Source organism: Octopus bimaculoides, chromosome 2, assembly GCF_001194135.2.
Source record: "Octopus bimaculoides isolate UCB-OBI-ISO-001 chromosome 2, ASM119413v2, whole genome shotgun sequence".
NCBI lineage: Eukaryota > Metazoa > Mollusca > Cephalopoda > Octopoda > Octopodidae > Octopus > Octopus bimaculoides.
Genome location: NC_068982.1, coordinates 96,173,252 through 96,188,656, shown reverse-complemented (window position 1 = coordinate 96,188,656; position 15,405 = coordinate 96,173,252). Strand labels below are relative to the sequence as shown.

Below are 15,405 nucleotides of genomic sequence, written 5' to 3'. Positions count from 1 at the left end.
GCTGCACCTCTTATGTGTCCATAGCTTGCACCGGGTACATCTTATAGAGTTACTACCTACTCCTTTTCTACATACTGAGCAGGGCCATCTACCTGAAGGGGTTTGTGTTTTATCTACCTTCCTACTTATTAGGATTTTGGTTTTAGCTAGGTTGACTCTAAGGCCCTTCAATTCTAGACCTTGCTTCCACACCTGAAACTTCTCCTCTAGTTCTGATAGTGACTCCGCAATTAGGGCAAGGTCATCAGCATAGAGGAGCTCCCAGGGGCAACCTGTCTTGAACTCCTCTGTGATTGCCTGGAGGACTATGGTAAATAATAGGGGGCTGAGGACGGAACCTTGGTGGACCCCTACCTCTACCCGGAATTCATTGCTTCATTATTTAACATCTGCCTTCCATGTTGGCATGGGTAGGATGGTTTGACAAGGGCTGACGAGCTAGAGGATTTATCAAGCTCTATTGCCAGCCACTTTACAGAGTGTAGTGGGTGCTTTTTACATGGCATCAACATCAGCAAGGTCACCAAGTAACTTGCAAGACAAAACCCCTAAACTGTAGATAAAACAGTTGGTTTGTGGGAGAGTCATGGCTGACGAAGGTATCTAATTACCAGCTGAAGAACTGAAAATTCATACCATGTCATCAGTATGTTGCTGTGACACAGAAATAAGTATCATGGGAATGCACAACACACAACCAGAGCTAAATGGAGGAAAGATCACTGTAACACTGAGAAGTGCTTTGCTAACTTGCAGTACTGATCTCAAACCCCCAGAACAGGAAACAATTTCAAAAGAACACTAATAAACACTAAGTTACAGATATTACTTAACTAATTGGTCTGGAGTGTGCGGGTTACACTACAAATATTTTATGCAACTACTCTAATGTAAAATTACTTATAGTAAAATGACCTTATCATACTGAAGCTTATGTAAATATATCTATATAAACATAGCCAAAACCCTTTTGACTCTTTCTCCTATCAACTATCACATACCTCCTGAATAATTCATACCTTGTACTGCCTATTACACAAACCAGCTGCCTGAAGGAATGAAGTAAGAGAAGAGAGAGAGAATATGAGAGCTGTTTTCTGACAGATGAGAGTATCATCTGGTCTGCCTCTTCTGTCTTACAAAATGATGTCAATGTAAACCAGCTGGTCATAGTATTCAGCTACATAGTCATTTGCCCATTTGGTAAAAACAGCCAAATTTTTCTCAAATAAAACATGTTGGACAATGTAGTTTTTGATATACAAAAGACAGGGTGGCCACATCTGGAATGCATTTCCTCTTAGGTCTGTTTAATCAGAGCTGATCTGGAGCTAAAGAACAACAGGCAAATTCATGCTGAATCAATGATGAAAGGTCTTTGCAAGATTACTCAATCCATGAGAAATAACAGCCAAGTTGTTGCTCTCAATCCACACACTACTGTTTTAAAGAAAGGATACATTGGACGAAGCTATATATATATATATATATATATATATATATATATATATATATATACACACACACACACATAAGTAGTTGGTATTAGGAAGGGTATTTAGCCATAAAAACCATGCCAAAAGAGACAGTTAAGTCTGGTGCAGTCTTTTGGCTTGCCAGCTCCAGTCAACCCGTCCAACTCATGCCAGCATGGAAAACGGATGTTAAATGATGATAATTATATGATATATATAATATATGTACACATTCACAAACAAAAGATGAGATAATATATTACATAAATTCAGGAAACAAAAAAAAAAACCTGAGTGTAGTGTTTATCCCCACATAGTTAAATCATAAAATCCATTCTTTCCTCTTTAACTGGTAGTGATAGTTTAATGTCACCATTAAAAAGTGTCTTCATATAAAGCAACTTAGCCAGGAGGAATCCACTCACCTACAAATCATACTAACATGAATAACCGAATTCAGCATGACCCACTGAAAAAGTGGTTAGTTTTCTCCAGGCTATTATTTCCTTAAGTGGTGAACAGTAACACAATCTGGTTCAGTACACCCAGGAGGACTGAGTAGCTTAGAATTAAAGAGTGACAGGATACCTTTTAACAACCTCCGTTTGTTAGTTTGACCCTTTATTGATCTAACTATCTGTTACTGTTTTGCTAATTTGTTGTTTTTTTTTAAGAAAAATCAGAGATAAAAACATTAAATTTCTAGCAATTAAAATCTGGTTTAACACAACCACTTGAACCTGCTACTTGGATCAGGCTTATGGCTTAAGGATATCTCCCTTTCTCACTTCCACAAATTTTAGGGGTCCTGTAAAGGTTTGTGGGCAATACCATCTTACTTTCTGGCAAAGCAAAGTAAGTGCTTTCAATACATCTGTCATGCTGTATCAATATCTAAAACTACGTAATTATTTCAACATAAATGAGTTTTGAGCAGTGAATGTAAAAGCAACATATAAATAAGTTATACTTTAGGTGGAATGATGAAACTGGGAATAAGTAGGCACTAAGTATAATAGTGAAAGACTATCATAATGGGCCTTCAGAAAGTTGTTGTCTACCTTAGCATATTTCCACCAAACTGTACTGGGGACTTCAATAGATAGAAGCAAATTTGTTGTTCTGAGTAATTCTGAATTTTGTGCATTCAAAGACTGATTTACACAGGTACTATCTATCTCTATCAATTTCAAACCTGCTTTTCTGTTATTCTTTAATAGAGAAACAGGTCAAATGCAAATAAATCAAAGTATGAGTTGTTGTGCTTACTTTATTGAATTCTGGCAGAACTAAAACAGCTTTTTATCTTCCAGGATTACTACATTGTCAAATCAAACAAACAAAGGCTTACTCACTCTTAGCATTTGCTCCCTGAAGTGGCTGACAGTTGTATTATCTCCTGTAGTCAAGTTTAAGGTTTTCTGCTTTCCGTCCATGAGGTGAATTTCAATCTTGCGACTCTAAATAAAAGAGCCAAACACACAACAATGACACCATTATCTGTGCTTCAGAAATTAGACCTTATTAAAGAAGCAATTAATGATTATAATATTAAACTTGTATTTTAATTTTTCAGGTTTTAATTAATACAAAGATTTGATCATTAAAAAATGAAGTTTATTATCAACTAACAATTTTGTAAAATATCTGTACGATCTGGAAATGAAACAAAGCTAAGAGGAGTATATTGTTCTTGGAATTTTCTGCAGTAGTTTTCTGTATGAATGAATGAAATCTGTTTAAACTTACTGGTCTGTTCATAGCAGCTTCTAACAAATCAGCTGCTCGTTTCATTTCAGGACTGGATGCTTTACAACACAGATCATAGGGAGTTTTGTTGTTCTTATTTCGAGCATTCTGTGAAGGATGCACAAAAGAAGAAAAAAAGAAAATTTGAATCTACCTTCCTCTTCCAGTTATGCTCAACGTCTATTGGTCATTATATAAATTAATTCTTTTTTCCCAATGTTATTTGAATTAACACAAAAAATATATTTAGTATAATGTTTCATATTTTTTTTGAAAGTTGAATAAATTTTCTTTCTTTCAAACGAATGATGATAACATATCTAGAATTACATTATCCAAGTAATAAAAAAATGAATTCATTTGACAACCCACTAATTTTTCTTTTGGACACACACAAAAATAACAGGTAAATTCTAGAAAACTAAGGTTTTAGTGAACTCAGCATAAAAAAATTCTTCTATTTCATCACTAAATGTTGCAGTTTATGAATATCTCGTAGAGACAGACCAGATGTAAATTCCAAATGATATTTTTACTCAGTACAAATTTCTTTTTTAAAAACACTTTCAAACTATGAAGTTTCAAAACTATAATGAAAAAAATGTGAGGACATAATTTTACATTTTGTACACAAGTTATAGTTTTTAACCTAATTTAAATGAGAATATATATAAAAAATTTGTGAACCACCACTGAATCCACAGATCCCAATTTAAGTATGTAACCTGGTTTTGGCTTTCAGTTATATTTCTCTTCATTTAAACTGCTAACATCATTGGAAAAAAAGGAAAAACTTGAAAATCACAGTTCACATTTTCCCACCTAACAATCCCAGGCTTCCATGTAGTATTGCAGTGTTACTATATCAAAGTCAGAAGAAGTTAATATTATTATAAAAAGACAAAACTGAATCATGTTATTTTGTTATGAAGGAAAAGATATAAAGCTTACCACATCAATATTTGAATCTTCCAATAAGACATCAACAACATTTGGCTTCCCTCTCATAGCTGCAATGTGTAAAGGTGTCTGATGATCCACATTTGTAATGTTGGGAGAACATCCAGCCCTTAGCAATGTTACCACAGCATCAGCATGCCCTTTCCTTTATACAAATAAATGAAGTACAATTATGCATTTCTTTGAAATATTAAAGCTGGAGGTATAAAGTAAAAACATTATCTAACCATTTCTTACTTTTTTTTTTTCAGACATAGTGTATCTTGGGCTACAGAGAAAGATTTGGTTGCTAAATAGCAAGTCAAGCAACTGTATACATGTTCCCACATTATGTCATGCTAAAAATGTTTGTTGTATAGTCTCAGGTCACCTGAGAATAGACCTATGATCAAACCTGTTCCAGTTGTAACTATTTTGTCTCGTAAGACAGAATGTATCTAGAATTACATTATCCATTATGTTCCTCTTATAAGAACAAGGTGTGATCTGAGGTAGTTCTGACTGCTAATTCTAGGAGGTTAAACAATTGTATACAAGTTCCTTCTTTATCAGAATATATAGTTTGTAGCTATAGGCAATGGAGTGTTAGATAACTGACATGTACTTTGTCAGCCAATAACACTGAGCTCAAATTCTATTAGGAGCCTAGAGAAGACTATGGAAAATCACTCTAGTGCATCCTTCTACAATAAGAATATGTAAAGTCAAAGTCTTTAGTAATGTTCTAGCAATCAATGAATTATGACATTTCTTTCTGATGATCAGAATATCAATGAAAGATGCATCTTTGAATTTGTGGAGCCATCCAATCTAAGTGGAAAAATGAAAGATAAATGCAAAAGACTATAAGCATTCACAAAATACATTGTACTATACTTTTGAAATAAAGAATCCTTGTAAATTATATAGTAACAGAGATTTTAGAGTCCTTTGAGGCCAAAACTGCAAGTTACCTTTTAAAATATAGAATTCTTGTAAATTATATAGGAACAGAGATTTTAGAGTCCTTTGAGGAAAGCTACTTACCAAGCTGCATAATGAATTGGTGCAAACATTTTGTCATCCTTCATGGAATGTGGAATCTTACTAAGTCTCATTATTCCATTGACGTCTCCTTCATATGCACACTTATGAATTGGGTAATTTCTAGCCCATAACTGATCCCTTGAAATCAAATGAGAGATTCATATATGCATTATCAGACATGTTATTTTTGCATGAGCAGTAACATTTACATCTGTTCTAACTTGAGTTAGATGAAAACGTTAATAAGGCATTGTTTTACAGTTGGATGTACTTCCTGTTGCTAATCCTTACCTGTTTTTCAAGTAAGAGAGGCTTCATTTTACTTGACTTTGAAATGTAGAGCTAGTAAACAATGTCAGTATGTCACCAAATATGAAGCACTGCAGTTCAAAGCTTTTTCATACAAACTGAGAATGTAAACATGTACAGAGATACTCTTACACAATATAATCATCATCATGTTAAAAATGATGATGATAAGATGTGTGTGTGTGTGTGTGTGTGTGTGTGTGTGTGTGTAGCACATGGCTTAGTGGTTAGGGTGTTGGACCCATGATTGTAAAATTGTGGTTTTGGTTCTTGGGCTGGGAAATGCATTGTGTTCTTAAGCAAAATACTCCATTTCATGTTGTTCTAGTCCACTCAGCTGATAAAAATGAGTAATCCTGCGTCTTATCCAGGGGGGTAGATATAAGCCAGAAAAACCAAGAAACCAGCCCTATGCTCTTTATGGAGTAATGTGGACTACACACACACACACACACACACAGACATAAAATACGAGATGCTTTGACATCTTGTCACTACCATCTGTCTTCTTTACAGCTACTCCTACCCATCTTTATAAAGTGCAAAGTATCTCCTCTTTAGCAAGACAACTGGGCTTGTCCCTCTGTTATACTTTAGCCTCTTAACACTGGGCATAAAATCACTGCTCCCACCCCCAACCATTACTTAGTTGAGTGGGTGGGGGCTTTTATGTTTTTCCTGTTCTTGTCAACTTCATTAGTGTCAGTGAAATTAATAAAGCACCCAGCATACTCTGTAAAGTCACTGGCCTTAGGAAGGGTATCTAGCTATAGAAACCAAGCCAAGGCTGATATTGGAGCTTGATATGATGCTGTGGCTCACCAGATCCTGTCAAATCATGCAACCTGTGCCAGCATGGAAAATGGACATTAAATTTTGATGAGTTTATGTGTGTGTGTGTGATGGCTTCATATAGTTTCTATCTACCATATTCACTCACAAAGCATTGAATAACTCAGAGCTAAGAGACTTGTCCAGGTTTTTATTGGGAGCAGTGCTATCAAAAGTGGGCAATTCTGGCAAGAAGCCTAGATTCTCCACTACATATATATGCAAAATTTGCAACAGTAATCCCAGACAATGAACAGCTCATGTAACTTTCTTATAAGAGGCTCCTTAAAAACGAACAAACGGTATTATTAATTTAGAACAGGAGAGGCAAAAGTTGAAGTTTCCTCAATGACAGACACAAAAGTAAAATGGAAAGAAATATAGCCTGAAGAAATTAGTTATGGTCTGCATCAACCAAATACTTTAATATTATTTAGCTTCAAGTTAGCCTTAATTTTACAGACATATGGCCAAAGGAGACCCATCCTGGACCACCCATCTTTTGTATAACTAGAACTACATTGGTTAATATGTTCTTCCTATTTTTTAGGATGTGATTTAAGGGGATTTGGTTGCATTGTGGCTCCCTCATTGATATATTGACACTGAAGTAATGAGATGGGATGAATGATAGTAATAACCACAAGGTATGACAATACAAATATCTTCATAAATAGTGATGATGATGATAACTATGATTAACAATAACAACAATGACTATAAAGGATAATGGCAGCCAAGTGGCAACATCTTATGTCATTCTCTGAAATAAAAGCCTAACATAATTTCAAAGGCAATATGCCAAATGATCTTCAGCTCTGTGGAAACATTCTGTTATAAGAAGCAAAAATATAATGGAAATAGATGTAAAAGTTATCTGGAATGAGAAGGTATATAAGGATATAAGCAGAATATACTCACATTCCTAACTTGGATTCCATGGCTGATTGATGGTGAGCAATAATTTCTTTGTAATCTGGAATTCCCATTCCCCAGTAAATATTGGTCACAACACGATTAGTCTACAATACAGAAGGTACAGTAAGTGTGCAATTCTTTAATTGCTTTTAAGAAAATTATTTTTAAGCATTGAGAAGTGTACACACTGACATGAGATAAAGGCATTGATTCCTAACACCTAACTTGAGAATAAGGATGGATGTGACATAGACTGTAACTCATTTTGATTGGCTTGCTACTTCTCACATAATCTCAGAACAACAGCAACAACATTTGTATTAACAATCATCTGAGGAGAAATGACATCAAACAATTTACAAGTTAACAACTGAATGTGTATAGTTTATAGATGGAAAAAAAATCACAAATTAAATGCTGAACAGAATGATTTATTTAGTCTGTTGAACTAATGGCAATTTTTGTTATTGTTGTAATTGAGTAACTTTCGTCAACTCTAAGTAGGTTTACGATATGAAGTTAACCAATCAAAATCTTTGCAGAAGTCACTGACTCAGTATTCTTGATATGTAAACAAATGATATTGTGATGTCAAACAGGTCATCTAAATTCAGCATTTGATCAACATTCTAACCCAGATCATTCCAGTTTTATTGTGAAGTCTGTTGTCATTAAAATATGTAGACCCTATTTTAAGGCTGGCAGAGTTTATTGAGGGAAATCTAGTCACTGTACTGAGTGGGTTCAGTGGCTAAGTAGGAGTTCATTGATAGGATTTACTGCTGTTGTTAATAGTGTATTACTAATGTATTTGTTGTTTTTATTCTTATTGCTTGGGATTAAGTGCAGAATCTATGTTAAACCATTTCTACTTGGACAAGATTAAACTCATTACAAATTATATGAAAGTTTGTTAGCTACTCCATCAGTTAAGGTTGAGTTACTAGTTTTCTTTGAAACCTTGGAAGCTAAAAGTGAGTTCACAAACTTGTTTGGAAATAAAGCAATACATCTGGGATGGGAAATGAACCAAGATTCAAGAAGTTGATACTTAACCATTCCAAATATGATGATTATTGAGAATAAGTCAACTATGTTATGATGAGTTGAATTTAGAGTGGTAAGTTTGTCAATGAAGTGACATCTAATGTAAAGAGTTCAAATAAAAAGCTAGTGAGAAGGTAAAAAAAAAAAGTAGGGATATACTTTTGCTTTATAAGGAAGACCTGATCCAAACAATGGATTCATCACAACAGTATCACATTTCTCTATAGCCAACATCTTTGTCAGGGCATCAAAGTTGGCTGTGTTACGACCATCTGCTGATGTCTGTTCCTTGCTCCTTGGAATAAATACAGGGTTGTTGATGCATACTGAGATTCGAAATTCAGCTCGGATTCGGAACATACATCTGACACTGCCAGATTGCATGTGTTTTTCTGCCAACCAACTAATTAACAGTAAAAAGAAAAAACAAACTTAGAATGTAGTAAAAAAAAAGATATGAAATTTAAAAAGGAAATTGCTTTATATACATATAATATCAATGGTTGATTAAAATAAAAAAAAGTTCCACTCTTAAGAGTGTCTCAGTTTACTAAATTTATCAAGTCTTCAAGAAAGTTAAGCAGTGGTAGGCAAGCATCCTCTGTAGATGACAGCTTGTTATTGATCCACGTCACATTATTCAGAAGTTTAATATAAATACAGGTCTTTATTTCATCTATTTGGATGCTTTCAATAAATTTGGATATGAATGAATTGCTGCAGCAGGTATAATTTCCTATCACTAGATTAAAAAACCAAGTGAGATTTATTTTCAAAGTTGTGATGCAGAGCTGGGCAGAGTTAATGTACCATGTTCAACTGTAAAGAAAACAAACTAGTGTTGAAGAAACTAGTGATTGCCTGTCAGCAAAACCCATAAAAATTTGTCAGAAAGAAACAGTTAAAATTTGAAAAATACTGCTCAAAACATCAGAAGTTACCTCTCCTTGAGGTACACCATTTTATTTCACAAATTTTATGAAGTGTCTGATTGTTTGTTAGCTATTCCAGATTTCCTGGATTAATGGGTTTCATTTTGCTTGTTTCAATCACTATTGCAATACCGGTGCAGTAGTATACAGACTGGTGTTATATGGTGATAGGAAGGACATTCAACCATAAAAATCATGCCATATATAACAACAAAGGGTGGTTGTTTCCTGTTGCTATGTGTGCCACATAACAAGGCACCGTGATAAGTGTGAGACACAATCCATGCAAACATACAGTAACAGTTGTGAAATTTTATAGGATATTTAAATGCAAAACAAAGAAGTAACTACATGTAGGTTGTAACAGTCATTATAACCTCAACCTTCCCTCAAGGAAGCATTAAATAAGAAATTAAATAAGAAATTACATACTTTTTTAAGGTGAATAGAAGAGTCAAGGTTGTAGGGGTACAAGTGAAATTTTTGCCTCCTTCCAAAACAATATCAAGAGAAAAGAACGCCATATTTGCTGTCACTGATTTTTCAATATTATCTGAAAAGTAAATTACACTATTAGTTATAATTTCTGAGATATCAAGCCCTGTGTGTGGATTTGCAAGAAAGAAACTAAAAGAAGCTTGAAGTGTGTGTGTGTGTGTGTGTGTGTGTGTGTGTCTTCATTTTGACATTACATGATAGTTATAAGTCACCAAAATACAAGTGGTGCCTCTCATCTCCAGTCTTCTGTGAAAGTATGCCTAGCACTGGGAAAATATCACCTTGCTTAGTAAAAGGTGAAGGTTGGCAACAAGAACAGCATCTGGCCATAGAAAGCCTGCTTCAACAAACTATGTCTGATCCAAGCAAGCATAGAAAAGTGAACATTAAACTGATGATGATGACATCTGTGAAGTAGAACTTTCTAATTTCTGATATATCAAATTCATATCATGTCTCTATTGGTCTATCTCTACTCCATGTACTTTCTATCTGATGAACCATTTCACAACAGCTTTACACTCAACATTTACCATTCATAGATATAACATGTTCAACCCAACAAACCAACCCTTTATGCAAACACCAGCCAATGACTATAGAATGTTGCAAGCATTGAAATCAGGTCAGAGGATAACTGTGGTGCTTCCTACCTTTTTCCCCATACCAGTCTGTCTATAAAGCATTTTACACCCTCAGGCAAAGCAATGCACTAGGGCCCCTCTATACATAACCACAACATACACAGATAAGCATGGGGCTCCTACAACAACTGCCCAGTGTACCTATGCTTTAAGAAAGCACTGTCAATATCAGGTCCCTTGGAAGTCTTTCAAAAATTAAGGACATTGCTCTTTATCCTGGTTAAAGGCACAAAATATTTCTAGTCCTTTTGTCAACTCAAAACTTTTTGGTCATTTCTCCAAAAAATATAATTAAACTCTGATGTAATTGGAGTTTCATTCAACATAGTAATTAAAAGAATTTCTGTCCTCTTTCTCTCATAATATACTTTTAAGCACTGATGAAACAGTAATTGTAAATACGGTCTGTAATAAATATTTACACATCATAAGCACAGATAGTAGCTGTATGCGTAAGAAGTCTGCTTCTCAACACCATAGTTTTGGGTTCAATTCCACTGTGCTGTACTTCAGAGGAGAGCCCTGCGAATCAATTTGGTCAATAAATTGCAAAGCCTCTGTGTGTGTGTATGTGTGTGTGCATGTGCATGTGTGTGTGAATGCACTTGGCATGTTAAAGTGGTGAGCTACAAATAATGAAGTTTTTCATTCCCTGTCAATTAGTCATTCACTAACTCTGCATTTTCAAAGATATGCGAAATAAAAAATCCTTTATTCAAAAAATAGGTAAAAATTAGTGATAGGAATAGCAGCCTGCTACAAAATAATGCTTCAATAATATGTATTTGTCTAGCCCATATTGGCATGGAAAAATAGACATACAAACAAAACAATATTTCAGTTATGGTGATATCTGTTTTTAAATGGTGTTTTAATCTGGCTATTCATAAGTGACAAGACTGTCAACTTCACTTAAATAGTTATTATTTGTTATATACTGTCAAAATTTTCATCACACAAACTGCAACTTGGTCACCAAAAATACTGAAAAGTTTAAAATCCAAGGAAACAATACAGCTACTAACAGACACAAAACTATCACTATGTTTGATGTTAGGTAGGCCATCAAGTCATGATAACGCTTTTGAATAAAACAGTTATCCAACCAAAATTGGAATTGTCAAATACGCATTACACTGATGATGGATGATGATGATGATGATATATTTATCAAATGTACTTACTGTTATGGTTATGGGTGATTGGAACACAGTACAGTTTCATAGCGGAATAATTATTTTGATAATTTAATAACATATCACGGCTAGTTCGGACAGGTAAGGCACGTTCACCTATTAAAAAGAAAAAAATTCTAAACTTAGGAAAGCAAACAACAAAGATAATTAGTAAAATCTCCTCACACATTATTTCTCAGTATTGAGTTGTTAATGACATTTAATAAAAATTACAGATTTCCTGGATTAATGGGTTTCATTTTGTTTGTTTCATCAATCACTATTGCAATACCGGTGCAGTTGTGTACAGTACTGGTGTTAAATGGTGATAGGAAGGGCATCCAACCATAAAAATCATGCTATATATAACAACAAAGAGTGGTTGTTTCCTCTGTTGCTATGTGTGCCAGATAACAAAGGACTGTGATAAGTGTGAGACAACCCATACAAACATTCAGGAAAAAAAAATTAACATAGAATATAATGATTACACAATGTATCATTGTTCTTTTCATAAACCAGTTTTTCAAGATAACATAGGATTAAAACCCATAGAGGCCCTAAGCATGTAAAAGATTTTGATTCTCCTAAATATATATAATTCAAAATATAAACAGACCATAATGTAAATTATTTATTTCTCAAACTGAAACTAAACTAACAGCAAGATGGAAAATAGTGTTTAGTTTTGTATACTTCCACTTTTTTTATTTATATTTGAAAAGTTTTCTCCTACATTTTTTTAATTGCAAAGTCTTTGATCAGAGCTTTACCATGACACCATGAACACTTCAAAATTACATTTCCAATTACATAAATATTATTTTAGCAAGTTTTAAGTGATTTCCTTGTGCCATAAAACCATTTACCATTTCTGTGGTGCTCTGCTTCCCTTGATGCTCTAAGCATATGCTTATTTTAATGGTCAAACCAGTGCTAGGTTGGACCCTCTCTCCATCCATGCATAAATACATTGTGAGTATGTCTGTATTTTGGAATATGTAAATGAAAGATGAAGAGTGTACTCATACTCAGTATACAGCTGTAGAGTTCATTTATTCATTTACTGAAAGCAGAAGTTTCACTCTGTTGCCTGGAAGACTGCCAATTGAGAAACTCAGAGTAGTAAAAAAACAAAATGTGTATTAGTACTATAATGCACTTGCCCAAACATTTTAACATACTAAAATATGCTGGATGTAAGCGGATGCATATTAGTTTGATCCCACACAACTAAGCAACATGATGATGTTTAACCCCAAGTATGCTGTGACAGAGCTATGACCATCTGATAGTTTTAAGGATACATAGGGCTATATTATCCAATGTGTTCTTTCCTAATTTAATAGGTTAGGATGAGTGTATGTTCAGAAGGGTCTGCATGTTTTCAGATCAAATTGAAACAGAGTATCCACAGTATTGCAGTTTTTTTGGTTTTTTCCTCTAACTATTCAATTGGCTCTCAATACTAAGCATCTTTTCCAGTAAAGTTAACTGTGAATATTAAGCAATCACAAGAAAACCTGTAATAAAAGCCCATATTTACAATGCTTAAAGTGCAACAACTAAATATTCCTTTAAATGTCATCTGAATTCTTGGACAATAAGCCCAACATAGAGGAGATGGCAATAGCTAAAATATAGTTTGCTATCTTTGATGGTTTTGTAAATTTGGAAACTCAGAGGAGAAACATATATAAAAAAATTGGAACCGGACAACATCAAATCCATCAGATACCTCTAATAATTTTAAAGTTCCATGCTAAACTATTATTGTAATAATTTAATAAATAAGAGAACTGTAATCTATATACTAATTTTTATTTACAAACTGCAGCTCTTTCTTTTAATTTATATCACCACTTCTCCCAAGTTGCCTCCACTATCAAGACTCATTATCATTTTAATGTCCACTCTTCCATGCTTGCATGAGTCAGATCTTCAACAGCCAATTGTCTTGTTATTAACCCTCACCTGTTTCCATGTTCTCACAAAATATTGGAAATGAATGACAGCTATCACATGTCAAAACAAGGGGGCACAAATACACATACATGTATATGATGGGTTTTTTTTTTATAGTTTCCCCACTACCAAATCCACCCACAAGGATTTGATTGCTCTAGGGAAATAGCAGAAGATACTTGTCCAAGTTGACATGCAATGGGACTGAACCCAAAACCATGTGGTTGTGAAACAAACTTCTTAACCACACATCTCTGGATATCCTAGGAATGTTATTGATAACAGATGGGGATCCACTCCAAGATGAAAGTTATCTCTCACTGGTTTAATGACATGCTTGTCCTCAAGATTTTAGAATTTAGATTTCTGACTTAAAAATGACTGAACAGCGCATACAAAAATGTGTGGTGGTGAAAGGCTGAATACATAAAGTATAAAAATACAATATTTGTACAAAAATTACTGATTTTGAAATATTTTTACTGAAGTATTTTAGTTTTGAAAAATTTTGTCCACTTTCAATCATTGGTGTTTTACTGTTGAATATTCTTTTAGCTGCACTAAATATACAGTTAAATGAAATCTTTGAGTTAGGTGACTGAAGCAAGCAGTTACCATATTTTCTGGTATGTAAAGCACACATTCTTATCCGGAAATTCCCCTCAAAAGTCCCTCACCACCTTATATAGAGTTAAGGAAAGTATTGCAACTTAGCCTACCATAAATAGCTTACAAAAGGGCATCAGTCTAAATTTTCATGGTTCCTATATATGAAAATGTGAAATATTCAGCTTGGTGATTTGGGTTTGGCTGCAGGTTTTTCTTGCAGATTAGGCTTGCCGAAATTGTGGCGTACCTTACATATACAAAAATACGGTATATGTTTGATCAGTGGCACAATACCAATAATAAAGTTTCAATTTATCACTTTTTAACTTCAAAGAAATAAAGCCTCTAAAATAATGTAAACATGGGGAAATTATTAGAATGATAAAATATACACAATCCAACATGTACTTGTAATAGCTAAAATAAACTGAAGTAACACAGAGGCACACATATATATGGACGTGTGCATAAAATCATGTTTATATCCACAGCATAACAATAATTTTTCATAAAGTTAAATTGAAAAAAAGAAACAAAAAAAAACCCCAGCTTACCTTTGATACCATCTGATTTTTCTCCAGTCATCTGGTAAAGGTAGTTAAGAATCACCTCTCTCGGTTCTTCATCTCTCTTCAGAGAGAACATGGGTAGAGAGCGGATAGGTTTGCCCCATTCAGCATGCAAAGCAGCTTTACTCTCCACTAATAAAATGGAATAGTTGCTGGGATGAAACTCTCGAGAAGAGAAACTGCTGACACTTTTTTGGGGCTTAATTACAGCCACAACCACCTCCATTGGAGCAGTAACTTCATTTACTTAGGATATAACTGGAGAAGAGAATGTAAATAAAGAAAATTATTGTTCCATGCTTGTTATTGCTGTTTAATCTAAAATTGATGCTAGTTGAATAAACCTATGTTCAAAAACACTCCAGTTATAATGTTCCTATCTTTTTTTCTACCTATAGTATATCCCAGATTATATTATAGGAAAGTTGGTTATCCATCATTAGATGTATACCTGACTTTCCTATATAAAATTAAGAATATAACGGAACGCTGAACTCCGGACTATCAACTTAAACAACATTTATTCAGGTGGTAAATATATACATCTTTAGCTCTTGTTTGTTGTTACAGCTTCTGTGTGTGTGAGCATAGTTGTTAGGACGTTGGTATGTAGATGTAAGCGAGCTGTCGAGTGCAAGTCCGAAAGATGGAGAGTGACAGCTAAACACGTCCATGCTCTATTGCTGGCCAGCAAGAAA

General features: G+C 34.2%; 1 protein-coding gene across 2 annotated transcripts in view; it reads right to left on the bottom strand.

Moving 5' to 3' along the window:
* LOC106873217 (krev interaction trapped protein 1) overlaps positions 1 to 15,405 on the bottom strand; it is a 41,958-nt gene that overhangs the window by 11,845 nt on the left and 14,708 nt on the right. For both annotated transcript variants that reach the window (XM_014920467.2, XM_014920466.2), the window contains 9 exons: positions 14,693 to 14,965; positions 11,574 to 11,681; positions 9,680 to 9,800; positions 8,475 to 8,718; positions 7,272 to 7,372; positions 5,211 to 5,348; positions 4,176 to 4,329; positions 3,225 to 3,332; positions 2,831 to 2,935 (listed from right to left, as the gene is read on the bottom strand). In XM_014920467.2, the coding sequence (XP_014775953.1) occupies positions 2,831 to 2,935; positions 3,225 to 3,332; positions 4,176 to 4,329; positions 5,211 to 5,348; positions 7,272 to 7,372; positions 8,475 to 8,718; positions 9,680 to 9,800; positions 11,574 to 11,681; positions 14,693 to 14,933 (1,320 nt within the window). In that variant the 5' untranslated portion in view covers positions 14,934 to 14,965. The remainder of the gene's footprint in view (positions 1 to 2,830; positions 2,936 to 3,224; positions 3,333 to 4,175; positions 4,330 to 5,210; positions 5,349 to 7,271; positions 7,373 to 8,474; positions 8,719 to 9,679; positions 9,801 to 11,573; positions 11,682 to 14,692; positions 14,966 to 15,405) is intronic.